The sequence below is a fragment of the Aquarana catesbeiana genome, linkage group LG07 (genome assembly GCF_042186555.1).
Source record: "Aquarana catesbeiana isolate 2022-GZ linkage group LG07, ASM4218655v1, whole genome shotgun sequence".
Classification (NCBI taxonomy): domain Eukaryota; kingdom Metazoa; phylum Chordata; class Amphibia; order Anura; family Ranidae; genus Aquarana; species Aquarana catesbeiana.
This window is the reverse complement of record NC_133330.1, coordinates 265,954,936-265,979,975: the sequence shown is the minus strand read 5'-3', so window position 1 is coordinate 265,979,975 and position 25,040 is coordinate 265,954,936. Positions and strand designations below refer to the sequence as shown.

At 42.3% G+C, this 25,040-nt stretch overlaps 1 protein-coding gene across 1 annotated transcript in view; it reads right to left on the bottom strand.

Annotated features, from left to right (window-relative positions):
* The window catches only part of LOC141103568 (putative ferric-chelate reductase 1), an 84,553-nt gene that overhangs the window by 40,297 nt on the left and 19,216 nt on the right, over window positions 1-25,040 (bottom strand). Inside the window, exons 4-6 of the mRNA XM_073593298.1 lie at window positions 15,779-15,870; window positions 7,464-7,527; window positions 4,234-4,425 (exon numbers count right to left, since the gene is read on the bottom strand). Coding sequence (XP_073449399.1) covers window positions 4,234-4,425; window positions 7,464-7,527; window positions 15,779-15,870 — 348 coding nt within the window. The remainder of the gene's footprint in view (window positions 1-4,233; window positions 4,426-7,463; window positions 7,528-15,778; window positions 15,871-25,040) is intronic.

Genomic DNA, 25,040 nt, shown 5'->3' with positions numbered 1-25,040 from the left:
ACCCATGCTGAGTGGTGGAAGGTGGTGGGGGGGATGGGTGGGGCGAATGCGCAGACATCATTTTCCGATGTTTTCCAAGGTGCTCGTTGTCGAAAAGTGGCCGCGCATGCGCAGAACGTCACGCCACCTTTCGTTCGTAAGTAGGAGCCGTTCCCAAGTCGGAGGTTCGTAACTCGGGGACTGCCTATAGTTGGATACTGGAACTTCAATAGCCATGCATTTTGTTAGGACAACATATGGCTCAAAAGACTTTAATAAATGCAGAAACAGATGTTCAGCTCCTGGGACTTAAGCAGCAGCATATTTCATCAAATTCGCCAAACAGTTCAACTTCTAAAACAATGACTTTGGAAACGGAATGTCAAAAAAGTTGGGACATAACGTACTGTATACCTAAACCAAAGAACAAGCATTTAAGCTTACAAGTCCTTAGAGGACTGCATTAGTTATATTTTTTCAGCCTAGTTTTATTTTCTGCAAAGAAAGAAAATGCTTGTTGATCCTGCTAGAAATTTCTCTTGTAATATTCTGTGCACTGAACTGACTTATTAAAGAAGAATCCCAGTAATTTCAGAAGTTTTATAAATCTGCTTGCTTATAAAGGGGTTAAGTCCAATGAAATGCACGCCACCATCTCTTATTTACTATTTACATTTTTACAGCTTTGCTATACTCCCAGCATTTTAACAGGAAAGATGAGGCTGCCAAGTGACTGCCGACCCCTCCTCTCTGCTGTCCGTTCACAGATAACTTTGTATTTTGTAAATGGTTTCAAATAATAGAAAGTATTTCCTGATGGACACGACAGAGGGGCTACAATCGACTCTGCAGCCAGTATCCAAGACCCAAAAGGTTTATATTTGGAGCACTGGAAATAGTTTTAGCTATACTCCCAGCACTTAAAGTGGATGAAAACCCGATTCATGAAATTTGGGCTGGGCACATACAGTATCTCACAAAAAAAGAGTACACCCCTCACATTTTTGTAAATAATTTATTATATCTTTTCATGTGACAACACTGAAGAAATGACACTTTGCTACAATGTAAAATAGTGAGTGTATAGATTGTATAACAGTAAATTTTCTGTCCCCCTACAATAACTCACAACAAAAGTGAGTACCCCAAGTGAAAATGTCCAAAATGAAATTGAATTGGTCATGTGACCCGTTAGCGTTACAAGGTCTCAGGTGTGAATGGGGAGCAGGTGTGTTAAATTTGGTGTTATCACTCTCACTCTCTCATACTGGTCACTGAAAGTTCAACATGGCACCTCGGGCAAATAACTCTGAGGATCTGAAAAAAAGAAATTGTTGCTCTACATAAAGATGGCCTAGGCTATAACAAGATTGCCAAGACCCTGAAACTGAGCTGCAGCACGTTGGCCAAGACCATACAGCTGTTTACAAGGACAGGTTCCACTCAGAACAGGCCTTGCTATGGTCGACCAAAGAAGTTGAGTGCACACGCTCGGCGTCATATTCAGAGGTTGTCTTTGGGAAATAGACATATGAGTGCTGCCAGCATTGCTACAGAGGTTGAAGGGGTGGGGGGTCAGCCTGTCAGTGCTCAGACCATACGCCGCACAATGCATCAAATTGCTCTGCATGGCTGTTGTCCCAAAAGGAAGCCTCTTCTAAAGATGATGCACAAGAAAACCCGCAAACAGTTTACTGAAGACAAGCAGACCAAGGACATGGATTACTGGAACGATGTCCTGTGGTTGGATGAGACCAAGATAAACTTATTTGGTTCAGATGGTGTCAAGCATGTGTGGCGGCAACCAGGTGAGGTTTAAAAAGACAAATCCCCTCCCTGGAGACTGGGCCGTAGCGCAGTATTCCAACATGATAATGACGCTAAACACACCTCCAAGATGACCACTGCCTTGCTAAAGAAGCTGAGGGTAAAGGTAATGGACTTGTCAAGCATGTCTCCATACCTAAACCCTATTGGCTGTGTATTGAGTTATTTTGAGGGGACAGCAAATTTACACTGTTATACAAGCTGTACACTCACTACTTTACATTGTAGCAAAGTGTCATTTCTTCAGCGTTGTCACATGAAAAGATAAAATAAAATATTTATAAAAATGTGAGGGGTGTACTCACTTGTGAGATACTGTATATCTGCAGTGTTTCCTTATCTGTCTTCAAAGCCCTAAGTCCTATGGCTTTCTCCTGCTCTGTTCTTCTGTTATCAGCATGATAACTTCTCCGTCAACTGAGATAAAACCAGGCTGAATTTTGTGTCAGGGTGGGTGCTATAAATAGATGATTTCCTCCAATCAGCTGTCTTGGCTGTATGCCCAGACTTCACTCCCAGTGCTGAACAGGAAGAGAAAATCTCTAACACAATGTGCACTTTCTAAAGAATACATAAAGCTGAAGGCAGCAAATATACATGTAAAACTTATGTAGGGAGATTTGTATTACCCCTGTGTATCATCTGAGGCTGTTCACTTCACTGGGTAAATTTAAGGTTTACATCCACATTAAAAGGTGATATTAAAATTATTATTATTTTTATGAAAAAAGTGAGGTAATATTTATCTGCTCTGTACAATGATATTGCTCAGAGCTGTCCCTTAGCTCCTCTTTGGCAGTTTCCCACTGGCGCTGTCCGCTTCTCCCTCCTCAGGAAGCGAGGTGCTAAGAAAGCACCCGTGCAGATGCCATTCTGAGCCAGGCTGTGTGCATCCATAGACACCCACAACAGCAGTAACCAAGCCTCCGCTTCCTTCTCACAGGAGTTTGACTGACAGCAGCCAAAGCCTATTGCTCCCACCAGTGCCAAGACAAGATAATCTAGAGCCCAGGGCGAGCATGCCAAATTGTGCCCCCGCCCCCCCAAGATGTATGAGCATTAGGTGTCAGCAAAAATCCCCCCCCCCCCAAAAAAAATGAGAGTTAATTTGCATACCTAGCTCAAATCTCCCCATTCATAATATGCTCCCAGCACAAACCTCCCACCTTTCCACCCCCCCCAAAATAAATAAATCCTCTACCCCTAAATTTTCTTCTCCAAGCACAAATCTCACCCCCCCCCCCCCCCCGGTTTCACCCCAAATTCTCCCTCTTAGCACAAATGGCCCCCAATCATCCCTACTAGCACAAATCCCCCTCCCAGAAAAAAAATGTCCCCACTTAGCACAAACCCCCCCCCCCTAAATCACCCATTCTTGCACAAATCCTCTCCCCTCTCAACACAAATCCCCCCCAGCTCCATTTCTAGCAAACCCCCAAAATTTCCCCTCCTAGAACAATCCTTAGCTGCGCCCCCCCCATTTCCCCCTCCCAACATAAATCCCCTCCCCCCAATCTCCTGGTGGTGCCCCCAAACCTCACATGATACCACAGTGCCCAGGGCAGCCACCCATTCTGCCCACCCCTTGTCCCGACCCTGGCTCCCACTGCTCTATCTCCTGTGAGACCAGGAAGAGAGAAGAGCGGTGCTGCAGCTGAGAAAGCGCTGGATCAGTGACAGGAGTCAGGTAAGTGTTCACGGATGGGGGTTGGTAGAAGAAGTAGTGGGGCATTTTTTTCTTAACCTTATTGCAAAGAATGCACTAAGGTAAAAACAAACTGGACTTTAGAACCATTTAACCCCTTATAAGCCAGATTTATAATGTAATTCATGGGAGCTTCTCAGCCTTCACAGCCATCTTCTGTGAATTACGGAATACTATGTTATCCAAATCAGGAGAGCAGGATATGGTGACAATGTTGCTCATTTATAGATAAAATGCAATGAGTGAGCATTGTCCCCCTAGGAGAAGAAGTGTGTTACTGGCAGGATCAACAGATGAAAAATTAAGGAAAAAGTCTGAAAAAAAAAAAGTCACTGCATCCAAGTATCAGCAAGCTGCATTATATTACATCTTTGTTGTTGGGTATAGGTATACACAAGTAGGCCTACATGCTTGGGGATCCGCCACCCACCCATATAGTACACTCTCCCACCCTCACAGGTGCAGTGGCTTTTTATGCGGGGAGGCACCGTGAACTTCACATCTGCTGAACTGCTGTTGCAGGTGTTTCCTAGATTAAAAAAAAAAGGGACCTAAGGGATTATCAGTGACAATAAGCACACATTGGCTTGTGACGCCACACGTTTCTTCATAGTAAAAACAAAACAAAACAAAAAACAAAAAAAAGGGAGGTTAGATGGTTTTGTCCATTTGTCGCAATATAGGCTAGTAAATACTGTTCTACATTTCCATGTTGTTCTTACCATCATCGTATCATATGAAAATCCAATAGACACATATCCTGAAGTTGGCCCACTCATTTCAAACACAAAGCCAATGCCATCACTGGAGGGAGACGAGGACATGAAAAGACAACCACTGTCATTTGGACTGCAGTTCACTGGATCACTCAGGCAATTCTTCTGAGTTCCACAGGTGATATTGGACATCTGTGACTTTAGGCATAAAGGAAGAAGAGAGTGACACACTTTACTTTGACAAAAATACAGCTTTATATATACAGTCCCTGAGTTACAAACATCCGACTTACATACGACTCATACTTAAGAACCAAGGCAGTGCGATGTCACGCTGGTCCCGGAGACCGCCGGACGGGCATCTTGCTGCTTACCGCATGCTGCCACCTACTGTCCAGCTGACCTGTCAGCAATCCTACATCACTGCATGACCAGTTAACCCTTCCCTATGCTATCTAAAACGTAAAAATACATTTTTTAGCTGGAGTTACACTTAAAAAAAAATGTACCAGTTCCAACTCCCATACAAATTCAACTTAAAGCGGGATTCCACCCAAAAATGGAACTTCCGGTTCCTCCCCCCCTCCGGTGTCACATTTGGCACCTTTCAGGGGGTAGCAGATACCTGTCTAATACAGGTATTTGCTCCAACTTCCAGCGAAAGATTACCGCAGAATCCGCGGCGACCATGCCGTGTCCGGCCCCTCCTCCGTCCCCCCGCTGTCTTCTGGGAGACACACAGGTCCCAGAAGAGAGCAGGGACCAGTCAGAACGTGCAGCGCTACTCGCACATACGCAGTAGGGAACCGGGCTGTGAAGCCGCAAGGCTTCACTTCCCGATTCCCTTACTGAAGATGACGGCGCCTCCACCCGGAAGCTGAGGGATGAGTCGGCTTCGGGTGAGGACATCGCGGGCGCCCTGGACAGGCAAGTGTCCTTGTTTTAAAAGTCAGCAGCTGCAGTATTTGTAGCTGTTGACTTTTATTTAATTTTTTTCGGTGGATCTCCACTTTAAGAACAAACCTACACAGAATATTGTACATAACCCAGGGACTGCCAGTATCAATGAGTTTCTAGCAAAGTTTTTATTATCATCAACAAAAAAATGCTGACTATCCCCAATTAACTATGAACTGTTTCTTTTTCCACACCTAATGGAATTTGTATCCTACTACTTATATAATATTTGTTCACATTTTATGTGCAATAGTTATACACTGTGTATGTGCTCAGAGTTTACATCCTCCCCTCAAAATAAGTTGTAGGATGTGAACCATCTTTTACTAAAACATGAGTGATCAGAGCAAAACACATATAATGTGATTCAAATTAAATTATCAGGCATCACGGTATATCACAATCATTAAAGTGGTTCTAGAGCCTCCACATTTTTTACCTTAATGCATTAGTTGCAGTAAGGTAAAAATTGTTTAAACATCGATTTTGGCCCCTCACCCCCCCTTATACTTACCTGAACCCTCATTCAATCCAGCCCTGTGCACATCTGTAGCTCTTCTCTGCCCTTACTTCCATGTAATTGGCTTCCAGTGCTGTCAATCAAAGCCATTGATGGGAGAAGCAGCGGGGCTCGGGAGAGAGCACATACAGGTGCCCCCACAGGAGACAGCTTCCCATTGAGGCAATGAACAGAGAGGAGGAGGCAGGAGCGCTGGTGGGGCGGTGGAATGGAATTGCACAGAACAGGTAGGTATACAGATGTTTGTTATTAAAAAAATAAATAAATATATATATTCTTAATATTTTGCATTGTTTCCTTTTGCAGCAATGACAGCTTGCAGTCTTTTTTTTGATAGTTGTTAATGAGGGTAAAGCTGTCCGTTCTTGGAAAAAGCCTTCAGTTCCTGTAAAGTTTTCGGTTGTCTAGCATAAATGGCATGCTTTAAGATCTCTCCAAAGTGGCTGAATGCTGTTAAAGCCTAACTCCATGTTTGCTTTCACTTTAAATACTATAGTTCATTTGAGCCAAGCTAGTCCAAACAAACTACTTCCTTTACCAATTGATGCAGTGGCTGTCAGTTTTGTATAAACTGTACGTTGCATAAGCTACAAACAATTGACAGCATTGTGTTCCATCAGCAGTACAGGGACTTCCCATCTAATAAAATAAAAAACACTCACGCCAAGAATAACTCAATGTAGCTGCTATTTCATCTCCATTCTATCTAATGCCGGAACAAAATTAAGTCACTCTAAGCACGGCCTAGCCATGCATAGGAAGCCTTGTAATTTTATGAATGAATACGAGGCTTCCTGTGATTGGTTGAGGGGGAGATTGTCGCATCATCTTCCCGCCTCTTATTCCTTGATAAAATACAGGGCTTCCTGTGAATGGCTGAACAGCTCTTAGCCAGACTCAACTTTGTTCCGGCAGCAAACAGGGAGCCCCCGTACCACTGCCAAACACGGCCCAATATGCGCTACAAATGCATAAAAAATGCCCCTCTATGTCCAGTCATTGACTTTCACTATTGTGGTGATGTCATGGGGAGTGAAAAGATGAGTGGCATGATAACAGAAATGTTCCCTTCATGGCTAAAACATGGCCAAGACCAGCCTTGAACAGGTGTTACCTTTAACAAAGGTAAGTGGCCGTGTGCCACCTACACCGCAGTTTTTATTGGCTAGCCAAAAGTCCAGGTGCCCTGACAGCCATACCACCCTGGACCACAGCCTATTTTGGCTATAAAGAAATCTGTCCCTGTCCACAGAAGTTAGGCTCTGTTGACACCTGAGCAATCCGAATCACAGGTGGAATCGCCACGATTCTGCCCGCGATTTAAAATCGTGGCAAATCACAAGACGCTTGTGCATTGCTATCACTTCTTATTGGTACCCCAATCATGGCGAGATTTTGCCGTGATAAATCACGCTGCAGTTCTGGCAAATCGCAATGCATGATGCTTGTCGCTTAAAAAAGGAGCAGGAGCTTCTTTTGAGCAACAGCATTGCCATTTGCTGTCATTTATCTGTGACAATCGCGGCAAAATCTCATCGTGATTGGGGTGTCATTAAGTAGTAATGGCATCGCACAAGCATCCCGTGATTTGGCATTGCACGCATAATCGCGGCGATTCCGTCCGCGATTCGGATCGATCAGGTGCGAACGGAGCCTTACTGTAAGTTAGACTAACCACAAAATCAATATATAGTGTTGCCTCAGTACCCAGCAATAGCAACTAATAATGACATAACTGATCAGTTCTAATACAACTTACTGTTAAAATGATGTCACTTTTAACTCCAGTCCAGAAGGTAGAATAATCTTGTAATACAGTTGCTCTGAAAAGAATAAGAAAAAAAGAACATGTAATGTTATGCTCAGTTAAAAGCCTAGCAATACCTTGTGAATGGTCTTGTTCATGCTAACAGCACTAAAACAGTGATTAAACAAAGTTAATGAAACCAAAATACTAGTATGGGTATGAGAAGAGTTTAGGGTGTCCACAATGACATTCAGGTAATTCAAGTAAAGAAAATAAAAAATGTGAACATTTACCTATATTGACACAAAGGGGGAGATTTACGAAAACCGTTGCACACAGAATCTGGTGCAGCTGTGCATAGTAAATCAGCTTGTTCAACTAACCTCCCTGGCGGTATGATTATGTCAGATTTTTTAATCTCAAAGCAGTACATTGTTTTGCATAGAAATACAAATTTGGCGTCTTATATTGTAGGCCTGTAATTCTTGAGAGTAACTTAAATCTGTCCAAACAAGAGTCTAGTAGACATCCCTGGTATGATGAAGTTTGAAACTTTAAATCATTAATTATAATATAATAAATAAGTATAATTAATTATAAAAAAAAATAATAATAATAATAATAATAATAATAATAATAATAAATAATAATAATAAAATGAATTTCCCCACGATTCACTATCACTCAATTCTGCAAGTGATTCAAATTCACTATCGCCATTTTCTAGCTGGTCTAAAACCACTTTGGACGTAAAAGGGACAGTTTCTGGTTGCCATGGACAATCTCCAGTTTCCAGGCAGAAAGAACAGTACATATAATGTAAAAGTGCATACAGGGCACTGGACAAAGCATTAGGGAGAAAAGGGAGGTGAAATTATTTGATACAGTAATGTAATATGTAAGATTACAGTGTACCGTAGGTTATGTTTTTTGTACTTTTTGAATTTGCCGCTGGGGTCCGCCCCCATGCGAACACAGAGCATTGGGCGGATGATCTGGCGGAGGACATCGCAGGATCCTGGCGACAAGGTAAGTATGCTGTACAAGGATTCTGCAATGCAATCCCGAGTGTGGCTCGGGGTTACCGCTAATAGTACTGAAATTTAACACCGAGTCACACTCGGGAATACCGTCCTCTTTTATACTTACCTAGGTGGATGCAGCATGGGAATGATGCTGCATCTGTCCCCCCGGCGTCTACACTCAGAACCGAGCCATTGAACATCGCCGATGGCTCGGTTCTCTCAGATTTCTGATCGGAGAGTTGCTGACCGTCAATCAGCTTCTCTCCTCTGCTCCTCCATGCTCACTGGAGCGCTGAGCTGTGGAGGGGCGGGGATCGGCTGTCTCAGTGGCTTGCTGAGAGGCTGAGACTGCCATCAGTCCAGGCACCTGGCAGATACAGACTTCCGAAGTCGTGATGACACGGTGCCTGGACAGATTCCTGTGATGTCAGTGGAGAGAGGACATCAGAGCGCTCTCTGCTGAAAACGGGTCACAGGAGTGCAAACCGAATTGCACTAATGTGATCCATAGGAGAAGCCCAGCCTAACGAGCTCAGGCTGGACTTCTTTCTAAGCTTTCACAATAAATCCTGGAAGCTGATTAGTTTCTATGCAGAGCTGTATGCAGTTTTAGTAATTCTCACCCAAAAGGGCTTTTTAAAAAAGAATCCATAAATATCCACTACTTCATGGTCCTGTAATCCATTTTCATGAAATTGTTTTTCTGCCTCCTTTATGAACTCCATTTGTTTGTAATGAGCAGTGCATTAAGTCATGTGCACTGCTCTTTGCAAATTGTACATCCCATAGTCTGATCTCAAAAATAAGAAAGAGGGTTCCTACATTCAGTGGGACCATGGAGACTGAACGTAGCCACCCTCTTTAATATGTAATAAAAATAAATGCAATATGTTTAAATATAAGTAGAATGTACCTTCTATCTCTCTCCTTTTCTTTCATCTCTCAAATGCAAGCTTTTTTTCTGCTATTCTCAGAGTTCCTGATCTAGGGTTGCTATGATCATTCTCAATGCCCCCCCTTTGTGTATGTGAATGTAGCCATTCTTTGCAGCTCACCTCAGATGTGGACTACACATTTACATGCAGACACATTTAGCTCTATAGAATTAGTACACATAGAGCGAATCATGTGACCAGAAATAGCAGCGCTGCTTTCTCTACACTAGTAGTGGTGTGGTACATCAGTGGGAGATAGGGAGCATGCACCACTGCAAGGGAAAACTTTTTTTTTTGCACAGAGTTGGCTTTCAAGCACATCTAAAGCTAAAACCTATTTCCCCCATTTTGGGGAATGGTTAAAACTCGTTTTAGGTTTTATGCCATCTATGTCCCATTGGGGAGATTAATTTTCACTTCCTGTCCTATAAACACATGGGAACCTCTTCAAAGTAGACATGTGCAGAATGGAAAAATTTGTTTAGTTTCAGATGGATTCATTATGTTACTACTTTCCTTTTTGTTGATTCGTTTTGGAATTTGTTTAGTTTCCTTTAATTTCCTTTCGTTTATTCAATTCCTAAGGAATTCCAAATTTTCAGAACAACTGGACTTTGAATCGGTCGAAAAATGATCGACCAATTCAAATTCTGTGTGATATATAGCTGGTAAAGAGCGGGTCGGGAAGTCAGCCACTGCATCCTCAAGAACCAATGACTCATCAGCTCTCAGCAAGTTTCCCCTTTGAGAGCTGAAATGTAAACAAAAGCGGCCCTACCAGTCAAGTATGAATTTTAAGGGGAACCCACGCCAAAATAAAAAAAAAAAAAAAAAAAAAAAAAAAACACGGAGTGGAGTCCCCCTCAGAATCCATACTAGACCCTTATTCAAGCATGCAGCCCGGCAGGCCAGAAAACGAGGGGGGGGGATGAGCCAGTGTCCCATTCCTTTCTTTTGGTGGTATTTGATCAACTCTGCAGAGCGCCAATTTTGAAAAAAAATAAATAAATAAATAATAATAATATTTTTTCGTTTTTGCTATAATAAATATTCCATTTAAAAAAAAAAAAATTCCTCAGTTTAAGCCGATATGTATTCAACATATTTGTGTTAAAAAAAAAAAATAAAAAAAAAAATCGCAATAGGCGTATATTGATTGGTTTGCACAAAAGTTCTAGCGCCTACAAAATAGGGGGATAGATTTATGGCATTTTTACTAGTAATGGCGGTGATCAGCGATTATCAGGACTGCGATATTGCAGCGGACACTTTTTTGGGACCAGTGCTATAAAAATGGAGGGGAGGGAGAGGGGGAGAGAGAAGAGAACACACGATCCACGCTCCAGCGGCGAGCGCCCCCCCCCCCCTAGTGGCCAAAAGTCCCCTCGGTATAGATCCACCATCAATCATGATGCCCGCCACACCCCAAAAAAAGTAAAAAAAGAAAAAAGAAACCTCCGTCCTCATCGAACGCTCCCGCCATCTGACATTTCTTGAATGGCTAAGGCATGGAGTCTCCCCCAGCATGCCCCAGTTGGTGATGTCACAAGAGGGCAGGGTCACCCACTGACATCAACCGGTAAATCTCCCCTTAGCTATTTAAGAAATTTCAGACGGAGGAGCAGGCAGTTGGCAAGAGCCTCTGACAAGGCCAGATTGTTTTTTTTGGGGGGGGGTTTTTTTATCCTTTTTTTTCTGCAGTGGCGGCAGGCATCGCGATTGACGATGGATCTACATTTTTTTTAATTAAAGGAATTGTTAAAAACGTGGTTGTACCATGGTGTACCATGTACCCCATCCTCATTCCCATAGGGAGGGGGGGCAGTAGCCACTAGCAATAATCACTGTGTTCTACTAGCGGGGATGGCTCTCGGTCCCCCAGCCGGGGGAACACAATGGCTCAGTGGTATGGATTCCCTCATCAACACTGACTGTGTTGATGGGGGAATCAAGCAATTTTCTTTCCTGCAACCCGTGGTTGCAGAAAAAAAAAAATGGCTCATTCTATGGTCAGCATAAATGACTTGGTTGGCAAAAAGAGAAAATATGGAGCGCAATAAAAAACGTTCCCCTTGCAGCATATTGCCAGAAACAGTGGACATACACATTGGGCGATGTAAAAACTGTCTCAGCTGTTTGTTTCTGAATAATCAGACTCCTATTTGTGTTGCCAGCCCTATAGCCTCTACAGCCAAACAAAGCCAAATTGTTTCAGCCATTTTTGACTAAGAGTTTGCCCTGCTAATAGTGTACATACTGCTTGAGTAGATATTTACACTGTCACTTCAATCATTGTTAGTTTATATAAGCCATTAAACAGAAAGCAGAGAAAGGGAGCACCACACCTCTGCAAACCAAAGAGTGGTGATTACATTATTTTTGCAGTGACGTAAATGATAGCAGGTTTCTATAAAATGTTAAAAGGTTATCCAATATCACAAAAGCATCATCAGGTCCCTGGCCTGTTCCTCCTTTTTAGCAATTACTGTATTCTCATAAGTTTACATTAAAGCAACACTAAAAGAAAATTTCATGTAATATTAACTTAAAAAAAAAAAACAAAAACAAAAAAAAAACACAACTTACCTTCTTCCCCTTTTCTCCATTACCCTACATGTTCCCTCTCCTACCTTTTCTTCCCCTTATTTTCTTTTACTTAAAAGTGAAAACCCCTCACCCTATAAGCTTATTGCCTAAACCCATCTACAACACAATATCGTCTCTTGGGGTAACGTCAAAGTGTAACCCAGTGGCGGCTGCTCATGCAGGGTGCAGGGGTACCGCCTCCCTAATCCATGCGCCCAGCGCCTAATCTGGGCACCGGACGCATGGATTCCAATTAGGTTTTTTTTTTTTTTTTTTTTTTTTTTTTTTTTTTTTTTTTTTAGAAGCACATGATTAGAGTCCGAGGCTCTAATTGGCTTCAAAAAAGGGTGGGCTCGGGGCACAGAGCACTGGGCCCAGAGTCCATCCAGTTGTGTGACATTAGCAAATATTTGCTAAGGTCTTCCTGGTCCTCCTCCTGGCCAATCAGGAAGCGAGTCCTGAGACCCGATTGGCCAGAAATCCTAAGTGCTGATTGACCGCGAGGAGAAGCCACCGCCAGGAAACAGTGACTTGGATGGGGTAAGTACGGGGCTGGCGGGGGCGACGGGCATGTGATGCAGTGATCAAGCAATGGGGGGGTGGTTGGTTGGTTGGTTGGTTGGCTGGCTGGCTGGCGGGACACCCCCCCCCCCCAAGCAAATTGAGCACCAGCCGCCCTGGTGTAACCCATCATCGTACACATCTCCATATTAGCTTTTCAACGGAAGAGCTTTGGCCAACTTATAGAAAACAGCTATGAAATTGAATGCTGACCTAGCCACACTCTGTCATTTGATGATGAATATATAATGTACACATACATTTTGATTCCTGTGCACCAGTCAAAAGGGTATTGCTCAATGCACTGCAACTTTGGACTTGGAATATGATTGTGGTTATATTGCAATGCAAGACTGTTGGCCTACATTTTTATTGCATATTGCAAATGATACAATGTACATGTTACATACTTTTAATAAAAGTTAATTGAGAATACTTTTTATTGCTCTGTGCCTTTTCCAAATCTCCTTTTTATTTTTGCTGTGGTGATCTGACTTTGTTAGAGGGTGGCTACATTCATCCTCCATGGTCCCCTGCATGTAGAAATATAGTCACCCTCTCTTGCTTGCTCACAATGTGCACTAGAGACTATGAAATATTGGATTTGTAGTGTGCAGTGTACAGTACTGCGTGTCAAAGTATCATTATAAAAACAGACAACCATTTTTTCTTACTGAATAAAAATAGTTCTCAACATAAGACAAAAGACGTTCAGCATAGTCTGCAAACCTCTGGTTTACTTTCAGGTAACCAATAGTGAATCCCAGCATTAAATAAAGTTAGAATAAAGAAATTGTTATTTTTGAGAATGGTGCATTCAATAACAGCATTTTCTAAAATGAGATTTTCCCATAGTTCAGACTCAGCGCCAGATTTCCCTAATTCTGTGGTGCTAACCACAATCTAACACCATAAATTTTACCTTGTGGTTCTGTGTGTTTTGTATCACAATAAATAAATATAAATAAAATGAATGTATCTCTTGGAAAAAAAAAAAAAAAAACTTTGTGTGTCTCTTATCCACAACTTCAGAGAGACTTTATTTGTTTATCAAGTTCAATGTTATTTGTTCAACATTTTATTTATATGTATTTATTGTGATACAAAACACAGAGCAGCACAGGATACAATTTGTGGTGCTAGATTGTGGTTAGTGCCACACCTGTTTTATTTTTGCTACTAGACACATATGAGAGTGTTAATAGGTGGAGACAGCTTTAAAGTGGTTGTAAAGGCAGAAGGTTTTTTATCTTAGTGCATTCTATGCATTATTTTTTTTTCTATATATAATAACTTATATATAACAACAAACAACACAACTTTAGTATCACTTTAAGGAACTAGAAAAGGTACAATTTCTGGGGAAATTGTGAAAAGTGTTCTTGCCTCTACAACTGGAGTGGGCGGAGTAACTGGGTGGGGTGGAGTGGCTTGAGTAACTGTGAAAAGTGTTAAAAAGCTTAATATTTTAAAAAGTATAAATAGTAGTAAAAAAGTTCCATCATTCGCTGAAAGAGCTGAACATTTTTTTCAAAAGTAATTTTTTTTTTCAAAAATGATTTTTTTTTCTTCAAAAATGATTTTTTTTTTCAAAAGTAATTTTTTTTTTCAAAGGTAATTTTTTTTTTCAAAAATGAATTTTTTTATTTCAAAAATAATTTTTTTTTCGAAATTATTATTTTTTAAAGTAATTTTTTTTTCAAAAATAATTTTTTTTTTCAAAAATATTTTTTTTTTTTCAAATATATTTTTTTTTCAAAAATAATTTTTTTTTTTAAAGTAATTTTTTTTTCAAAAATATTTTTTTTTTTCAAAAATAATTTTTTTTTTCAAAAATATTTTTTTTTTTCAAAAATATATTTTTTTTTTTCAAAAATATTTTTTTTTTACATGGGGCGGTCATAATGTTTTGGCTGATCATGGGGTGGTCATAATGTTTTGGCTGATCATGGGGTTGTCAGCTTTTGTCACTTCCCACTCTAGTTTTGAACATTTCGCCATTCATTCCTATGGGACCAATTTCGCCGCAAAAACGTCATTTCGTGGACCATTCGGCAAAACATTCCACAAAGTAATAACACACCAATCGGGAACAATCCGCTCGTTTCGGTATATTACTTGTCTCTGTAGTGTAAAAACTGTGGGAGGAGTCTACAAGCATTATCAAGTCTAGCAGATGAAGTCACATGCATTTGGGGTGTCTCAGCATCTTGTGTTTACAACCACTGTTTCCTAGCAACGCTCATGCCCTGTTTATGCTTCCCAAATACTGCTTCATCAAAACTGCCCCATCAGAATTACCCCATCAAAACTGCCCCATCATATTCCTCTATTATAAATCAGTACATGGTGTGTCTGTCCCCTCCCCCGGGCTCTGTAATCAGCTGAGATGCTCCAGCCACCTCCCCCCCTGTGTATAACAGAAGCTTTGGTAACCATGGCAACAAAACAAACACTAACAGTACACTCTGATTAATGGCTAAAATTTCCTGAAATGACCTCTAAACAAATGGCCGTATTTTAAAAACATTACATCCTACAGCGAAGATCTTTATATTGTGAGAATCACAAGACCCAGACCTAGATTTTGATGTATAGTATGTCTCTGAAATATTAAAAATGAAGGCACAGTCGCAGTTTAGAAATTGCCCTTCAAATTTGGAGGGGGCTAGAGTGTAGTTTCAATGAATGTCAATGGACGGCGTGAGTTGCAAACAAATGGTCATATTGTGAAAACTATCAGGACTATGGCTTAGCCGTGGACATGTTTAGTGGCAGCGGGGATAGCTGAACGTTTTGATATAAGATTTGTGTAGGTGGGCTTGAAAATGAGGGAGTGGAGGCAGTTTAGAAATCATGTTCTGATTTTCCAGCTTTTGTCATCTCCCACTCTAGTTTCCCCATTCATTCCTATGGGACCAATTTCGCCGCAAAAACGACGATATTTCGTGAACCATTCGGCGAAACGTTCCACAAAGTAATAGCACACCATTCGGGAACAATCCGCACGTTTCGGTATATTACTTGTCTATGTAGTGTAAAAACTGTGGGAGGAGTTAGGGTGGTAAATTTGGCTATAATAATAAGAATAATATATATGTGAGATAACAGTAAGTGGTCTTGCTATGCAAGAACACTTAATTAAGGTTGTCACTATAGCAGCTCACAAGTTTCAAGTACTGTACGATGTACGTATATAACCAGATTCCCCTATACCTACATGAAGCGCACAGGTCCTGCTTCTTGGGGTGCTGTCCACACAGCCGTCACAGACTGTTTAAAATTACTCTTGGTATGGCTGACAGCTTTATTCTGCATAGAAAAAATAAAAAAAGGAGTTCAATTATGCAAATCCATACAACAAACTTCTCTTATTTGCTCCCTTTTGGTCTTTTACATTTACCATTAAAGCATTTTGACATACCGTATCTGTTTAATAAACGTAAAAAAAAAAAAAGTATTGAAGAAATATGGTGCTGTCCTGTCTTCTATATACTATGCAGTGCTAAGTAAAAAAAACATTAGAAAGTGTATTAAGACTACAGAGCACCTCTGTATGCATTGTTAAAGTAGAAGTAATGGTTAAAACAAAGTTTAAAGCCTTAAGCCGGGTACACACTACAAGTTTTTTAATGTACGCAAAAATTGTCAGCTCCAGTCGGAGACGCTGTACTAACCATTCAACATTAGTACAGTGTTCTCCTCCACTGAGCTGTGGTGTTCTGGCAGGGGGATCGCCCCCTCGTCAAAACACTCCGATCAGTGCTCTCTGCCATTGGCTGAGAGCGCTGATCGAGAGTCGGTGGGCTGCTGGTTTTCCAGCATGCACGTCCGACAGAAGGCAGCCGAATGGCTGACTTATGTTGGAGAGACCGACAATCACACGGGCCAGATGTCGGCCTTTATCTTTGAACCAGCCAATGTCTCAACATTCGGCCCATGTGTACCTGGCATTACTTCCCTACTGATGATAAACATGCTAGCTACTGTTTGCAATAAATGACAGTGTCTTGCTAATACACTAGGTATTTACATTACAATCTGGACACCATTTACAAAAGGAGGTCAACAATAGTCTAGGTTTCCCCTCAGTCTGTATTGTACAGTGAGATTTAGGGCCGAAACTACTAATGGACAACTAATCAATTATGAAAGTAGTTGTCAACTATTTTCATAATTGGCTAAACGATTAGTTGGCCTGCATAAAGAATGCATTATGTGTTTACATACCAGGAAATACAGTGCAGCACACATACAGCTCAGTACACCATCCATAAGAGCCCTTTCACACTGGGGCAGGGGCAGCGTCGGCGGTAAAACGCCGCTATTATTAGCGGCGTTTTACTGTCGGTATGTGGCCGCTAGCGGGGCGGTTTTACCCCCCGCTAGCGGCCGAGAAAGAGTTAAATACCACCACAAAGCGCCTCTGCAGAGGCGCTTTGCAGGCGGTATAGCCGCGGCGTCCCATTGATTTCAATGGGCAGGAGCGGTGAAGGAGCAGTATACACTCCGCTCCTTCACCGCTCCGAAGATGCTGCTGGCAGGACTTTTTTTACCGTCCTGCCAGCGCATCGCTCAAGTGTGAAAGCCCTCGGGGCTTTCACACTGGAATGAAAGCAGCGGCACTTTCGGGTCGGTTTGCAGGCGCTATTATTAGCGCAATAGCGCCTGTAAACCGCCCCAGTGTGAAAGGGCTCTAAATGTCAGCAAGTGCCTGAGAACTTGTGAACATGTTGTCCTGGGCAGGAAGTGAATGGTTCTAAAAAGGCAGAAGTTTTTTTACCTTGCTATAGGAGCACTCTATATTACACTTTGCAGCTTACTAATGGGGCACTCTGAAACTCTGAAGGCAGGAGGAGCCAGAAGCGTTGGTGGGGGGCCCCAGGAGAAGTATAAGGGCTGCTCTGTGCAAAACCATTACACAGAGCAGGTATGTATAACATGCTTGTTTAAAAAAAAAAAAAAACACCCAACAACCACACACTTTAAACCACTTCAGCCCTGGATGATTTTACCCACTTTCTGACCAGAGCACTTTTTACAATTTGGCACTTTGTCGCTTTAACTGACAATTGTACTATAAAACAAAAAAAGTGTGACAATTTTGAAAACAAAAAAAAATAACATTTTTACTATAATAAATATCCCCCAAATGTAAAAATAAAAAATAAAATTCTTCATCAGTTTAGTATATATATATCACAATAAGCGTATATTGATTGGTTTGCACAAAAGTTATAGCATCTACAAACTATGGGAAAGATTTATGGCATTATTATTTATTTTTGTTTATTTGGCAGTGATCTGCGTTTTAGCGGTACTGCGACAGACAGATTGGAGACTTTTGACACATTTTTGGGACCATTGACATTTATAGAGCGATCAGTGCTATAAATATGCACTGATTACTGTATAAATGTCACTGGCAGGAAAGGGGTTAACACTAGGGGGCGATCAAGTGGTTAACTATGTGGGAATGGGACTAACTAGGAGAGATGACAGATCGCTGTTCCTACTTTGTAGGACCAGACGATCTGGCTCCTCTCCTCTGACAGCACAGGGATTTGTGTGTTTACACACACAAATCCCCGTACTGGCTCTCGTGCAAGCGATTGCGCTTGGCCGGCGGCGATAGTGCCCGGCGGACACCAGGTCCTCCACTGTGCAGCGGGTGTGAGTGCACGCCTCCAGCGGTGCTCGCCCTCTGGTTGGCTCTTCTGGACAAAGCCGTATATACACACACACACAGGATTTCGCCCAGGAGAGCCATTCTGCCGCAGTATATCTGCGTGAGCCGGTCGGGAACCAGTTAAAGACTGTGCAGGGAAGATCAACATCTGAACCCAGAGAAGCTGTAGGCTGATAGACTGGAGGGAATAGAAGGCAACACATTTAATATTAAGTAAACTTTTACCAGTATAGTGCATTATATTTGAAATGAACGTAGCCATGAAAAAAATAAATAAAAAAGTCTTAGCTTTTAGTACTACTTTAATATAAAGATTTATATCTCCCTTCCACCCTCCATATAGCTTCATGTCTGACTCCTAGTTATAATGCCCATGTATATATTTTTTATTAGGGCTGGGCTGTCTGTTCGAGTCGAACATGAGTTAGACTCGAACATCGGTTTTTCGATCGCTCGACGAAGATCAAACATTATGGGCCGTTCGCAACAAAATTGGGGCGGCGTGTCACGGCCTGTAATGCACTGCATCATCGCAGTGCATTGCTGGCTGATGATTGGTCAATCACAGCGAGCGACGATAGATAGATAGATAGATAGATAGATAGATAGATAGATAGATAGATAGATAGATAGATAGATAGATAGATAGATAGATAGATAGATAGATAGATAGATAGATAGATAGATAGATAGATAGATAGATAGATAGATAGATAGATAGGTAGATAGATAGATAGATAGATAGGTAGATAGATAGATAGATAGATAGATAGATAGATAGATAGATAGATAGATAGATAGATAGATAGATCCATTGTATACAGTTTAGCTAGAACTCACTGCAGACCGTTTCTGGTGTACTGTTTCTAATATACTTTAAGCGGGCAGTTGAGAGATATAGAAATAGATATATATATATATCCATCCATCCAATGTTCGAGTCAAACGTAAGGTCGCCTCGAACATTGGGTGCTTGTTTGTTCGCAGAACAAACATATGGGGTGTTTGCGGCAAATTCTAGCACCATGGAGTGCCCCATAATGCACTGCGTGATCACAGTGTATTGACGGCTGCTGATTGGCCAAAGCATGCACCTGACCTGCATGCTTTGGCCAATCACAGCGCAATGTACTGTCAGAGCCATGATTGGCCAAAGACAGGGTGCCATTGGCCAATCATGGCTCAGGGGCTAAATCCACACAACACACTATATAAGGCTGCTTACACAGCGGCCGTGATAGATAGGATATATTATACACACACTAGGTACACCCTTCACATTTCTGTAAATATTTTAATATATCTTTTCATGTGACAACACTGAAGAAATGACACTTTGCTACAATGTAAAGTAGAGAGTGTACAGTTTGTATAACAGTGTAAATTTGCCGTCCCCTTCAAAATAACTCACACAGCAATCTAAACCACTGGCAACAAAAGTAAGTACACCTCTAAGTGAAAATGTCCAAATTGGGCCCAAAGTCAATATTTTGTGTGGCCACCATTATTTTCCAGCACCCCCCTAACCCCCTTGGGCATGCAGTTCACCAGAGCTTCACAGGTTGCCACTGGAGTCCTCTTCCACTCCTCCATGACGACGTCACGGAACTGGTGGATGTTAGAGACCTTGCGCTCCTCCACCTAGTTCTGCAGACATGCTTGGCCAGTCCACTTTTACCCTCAGATTCTTTAGCAAGGCAGTGGTCGTCTTGGAGGTGTGTTTGCTTCAGTATGTCACAGTACATGTTGGCATTCATGGTTCCCTCAATGAACCGTAGCTTCCGAGTGCCAGCAGCACTCATGCAGCCCCAGACCATGACACTCCCATCACCATGCTTGACTGTAGGCAAGACACACTTGTCTTTGTACTCCTCACCTGGTTGCCGCCACACACGCTTGACACCATCTGAACCAAATAAGTTTATCTGGGTCTCAGACCACAGGACATGATGTCATGTACATGGCCGTCTTCAAACCGGAAGGTTCCTGGTCCCACAGCTGCAGTCTTACCTGCTGTGCCACGGAGGAGCTATGGAGTTATTGCAATGTTCTCCCAGCTTGATGCATTGCCTTGGACTCACCAGCCCCACCTGCTGGCAGCTGTGGACAATGTACAATCAAGCAGCCCATAAATAGCAGCAATTCCTGTTACTCAGTGCCCGTTTGTTTGGACTAGCTCCCTGGGTGTATTGATAGCGCTGTGATTTTGACTACCGTGTATTGAACCTCTGCCTGAATTCTTTACCATTCTCCAGCCTGCTGATTTGGCACTTCACCGCCAGCTAGTGTATGACCTCCGCCTGCCTGACCATTCTTTGGATTTTGAACTGCTTTGCCTGATCTGTTGCCAGCTTGATCTGCCTGACTATGTCTTCATCTGAATCCTCAGCATAAAAGCTCCACCTCGGACACTACCTACCCACAGGTACCTTACACATGGTTCCAGTAATCCATGTCCTTAGTCTGTTTGTCTTCAAACTGTTTGCAGGCTTTCTTGTGCATCATCTTTAGAAGAGGCTTTCTTCTGGGACGACAAGTCACATGACACCGGGGAGGGAAAAAAGGCTATTTGGGCCCAATTTGGACATTTTCACTTAGGGGTGTACTCACTTTTGTTGCCAGCGGTTTAGATATTAATGGCTGTATATAGAGACACACACACACACACACACACACACACACACACACACACACACACTGCAGTCAGTGTAGAATATATAATACAGTGCAGGCTGTGTAGTATACAGTGCCTTGAAAAAGTATTTAAACCTCTTAAAATTTTACACTGGAATGGCTTAGATCAAGGCATATTCATGTGTTGGAATGGCCCAGTCAAGGTCCAGACCTAAATCCAATTGAGAATCTGTGGCAAGACTTGAAAATTTCTGTACAGATTCTCTCCATCCAATCTGGCAGAGCTTGAGCCATTTTGCAAAGAAGAATGGGCAAAAAGGTCACCCTCTAGATGTGCAAAGCTGGTAGAGAAACCCAGAAAGACATGCAGCTGTATTTGCAGCGAAAGATGGTTCTACAAAAGTATTGAATCAGGGGGGCTGTATACAAACGCACAGCACACTTTTCAGATAGTCATTTGTAAATAAATGTTATACCGTTTATCATTTTCCTTCCACTGCACAATTATGTGCCACTTTTAAAATACTTTTAGATGTTTGGTTGTAAAAATTAAATAATGTGGAAAATTTCAAGGGGTATGAACACTTTTTTGAAGATACATACATGCATACATATATATACATATATATATATATATATATATATATATATATATATATATATATATATATACACACACACACACACACACACTGCAGTCCGTATACTATATAATACAGTTCAGAGTATATAGTACAGTCCGTGTAAATTTTTATATATATTTACAGTTCAGAGGCACGCCTGAGAGGATGCAGTCTGGGATGAGCGCAGAACCAGAGGAATGGACTGTGGTGTCATGGGCAGTGTAGGACAGCTAGCACCAGAGACTTTCTATTTTGCTACACTATAGGGGCCTGCGGTCCTTGCCTGCAAATGGCAATTGCTAAGGCCTGGCTGAGCCAGTGTCAGGCCTAACCACATGGTGCTAGCTGTGCCTGAGAGCTCATGCAAGTCGAGTGCTGGAGGAGCTGAGGATTATTAGTCTGCAGTAAGAGTTGTGCTGGAGGAAGAGAGGCCTATATATACCCCCGAGTATATACAGTAAGTTGTCCCAATTGATTGTTCTAAAATTCACTGGCAATTCCATACTTCCTATACCCTAACCAAGTTCAATCTGCGCAAAAAAACAAAAAAAAACAAAAACAAAGCTAATGGACTGTTAATTGCCTTGGAGTGACTGAGGATTGAATGCCAGGCTGGCCAGGGAAGTGGTTAAGGGGAACCCTATGACAGAATTAAGAAAAGAAAAAACCCAGCGTGCGGGTCCCTTCAAAATCCATACCAGGCCCTTTGGGTCTGGCATAGACTTTAAGGGGAACTCCACGACAAAATGTAAAAATTGGCGTGGCCCCCCCCCCCCCAAAGTCCATACCTGACCCTTCTCCAAGCAAGCAGCATGGCAGGCCAGGAAAGAGGGGAATGGGGGGGGGGGGATGAGCAAGTCATCCCCCCTCCTAAACCATACCAGGTCGCTTGCCCTCAACATGAGGAGGGTGCTTGGAGTGACCCCCAAACCACCTTGTTCCCATGTTGATGGGGACAAGAGCCTCTTTCTGACAAACCTGGCCATTGGTTGTCGGGGTCTGCGGGTGGGGGACTTATTGGAATCTGGAAGCCCCCCTTGTTAAAAGCCACATCGGTTGTTATCCTTGAAGAGTCGACCGTCCGCTCTAAAAAAAAACTATACCGTTAAAGGCAGTTGCATGCATTATTCCGGTATAACCCCCTAAAGCCAAGGCCGCATATGTGCGTACAGTCGACGGGAAGGGGTTGTATTCGTATTCTATTTTCGGACGACAACTGTACTGATTAAAACTAAAATCGTACGATCTGGTATCGTACAAGATTTTTCGTCTCATTGAATAATAAATCGGATGAACTGTCATGTAAGGCTCTCAAAAGCTCTGTACCAACGATCCGATTATCATACGATCGCTTAGAAAGCTGAATTTTTGGATCGTGTGTACAGGCCTTTAAAGTTGCAGCAACTTCAAAGTAGTTGCACTACTTTGGTCTGACTTTCATTGAACTTTAGGGCCAAAGACTTCAATTTTACCCCTCCATACCTGAATATTATACAATGCAACTGGTGTGCAACAGTTGTCCATTATCACTGGTCAAAGCCAAAGACGTATCCAAATTGCACCCATCCAAAGTTGCACTCCAAAGTCAGCGCAACTTCAGTCGTACGAGTGTGAATGGAGCCTAACCAATTGCTTATTACAGTGATCATCACTGTAAAAGCAATTACAGCATAAGGCCTCTTTCACACGTGTGCGTGACCTGAAAGTAGTGTGATTTTGTAGCAACTTGAAGCAATGCCTGTGTAATCTTGAGGTCTAGAGACCCCAAGTCGCATCAAAGTCATACCAAATTAGTGCAGGGACTATTTTTAAGTCGCACAGATATGAATGGTACTCACTGGAAATCATGGGGAACGACTTGTCATGAGACTTTGCAGTCCCATGTCACACAAGTGTGAAAGGGGCCTAAATTCTGGTCACCCCCCTCAAAGTAAAAGTAGTACAGTGTCATAATGGTAATATTGCACTGTTCTGGTGATAGTATGTAAATAAATAAAAAAAATTATATATGTTGGTTTATGATCCATATTTTATGTAGCTTTATAGTATGTTGGTATTAGGTTAATTATGATTTTGGGTAATGCTAGAGAAAGTGGTGTAGTATTTGCATTTTGGTAGTTTGATTTTCTGTTATTTTTCAGTCTGTGTTATTTATTCAATCTTGTATTTTAATAGAATGGATGGTTTATTAAAGTATAGTTTTAATTTAGTTTTATTTGGTACTAATTGCGGTTATTGGCAATTTTATTGTGTCTTGTTCCATTTGTTATTGTGATCTTGTGTTGTCTTGAATTTAACGGTTTTAATAATTTCTCTTTGGGATTAATAAAGTATTCTGAATAAAATTATATATATATATATATATATATATATATATATATATATATAAAAAATAAGTCAGTGTCCCTGATCACCACCACACCAGTTAGTGTCCCTCATCACTGCCACATCAGTGGGAGGGGGGGAGAATGTGTTACAATGGAGGAAAAACGGAAGATGTCTTTTCCTCACTGACAGATCAGCGGTGTGCCTGGTTTACATAGACACCACTGCTCCGTGTCTCCTGTGAACGATCGGCTTATCGGCTCCTGCTGTGTCCAACCACAGCAGGAGTGGTGCTCCAGTGGCGCACCAACAAGTACGTGATTTTGCTCAGCCGCAGTACATGTACGGTGGGCGGTCCGGATCAGTTAAAGAAGAATTTAATTGGATATAGAATTCCATATTTTCAGCCTGCTCACACGTTCCCCTGTGTTAGTCAATGTAGCTGCAGAGAAGAGGGGAGAGTACTCAACAGCTGGTCAGGGCTGGAGTGGTGACAACATTCATATGGCCCATCTGTTATCGGCGCTCCCTCCTCTCCCCTGCAGCCACCTCTGACTGACACAGGGGAGCCAGATTATGTGACTGAACCAGGGTGGGCTGAAAATAGGTAAGTATATAGAGCAGGGGCGTTGCTAGGGGGTGGCTTTTGGGGCTATAGCCCCGAATCTGAGGCCAATAGCCCCGAGTCTCTGCAGGGGTCCCCAAGTGGAGGGGAGGCTCTCTGGGGACCTTTATGTAAGTGGGGGGGCTCTCTAGGGACCCTGATGTAAGGGAGAGGCTCTCTGGGGACCCTGATTTTAAGGCCTAGGCTCTCTAGGGACCCAGATTTAAGGGGGAGGCTCTCTGGGGACCCTAATGTAAGGGGGCCTCTCTGGGAACCCTGATGTAAGTGGGGGGCCCTCTGGGTACCCTCATGGAAGGGGGAGGCTCTCTGAGGACTCTGATGTAAGGAGGAGGCTCTCTGGGGACCCTGATGTAAGGTGATGTAAGGCAGGGCTCTCTGGGGACCCTGATGTAAACGGGGGGCTCTCTGGGGATATATATACACCCACACGTATATTACTGTATATACATGTGTATGCCCACCCAAGCGTATGACTTTCTTTACTACGCTGCTATGGGCTCTAGCCCCAGATCTTTTGTAGATGTAGCAACGCCCCTGATATAGAGTACATCAGGGCTCAAAATTTCAAGTCCTGAGCTACTAACCA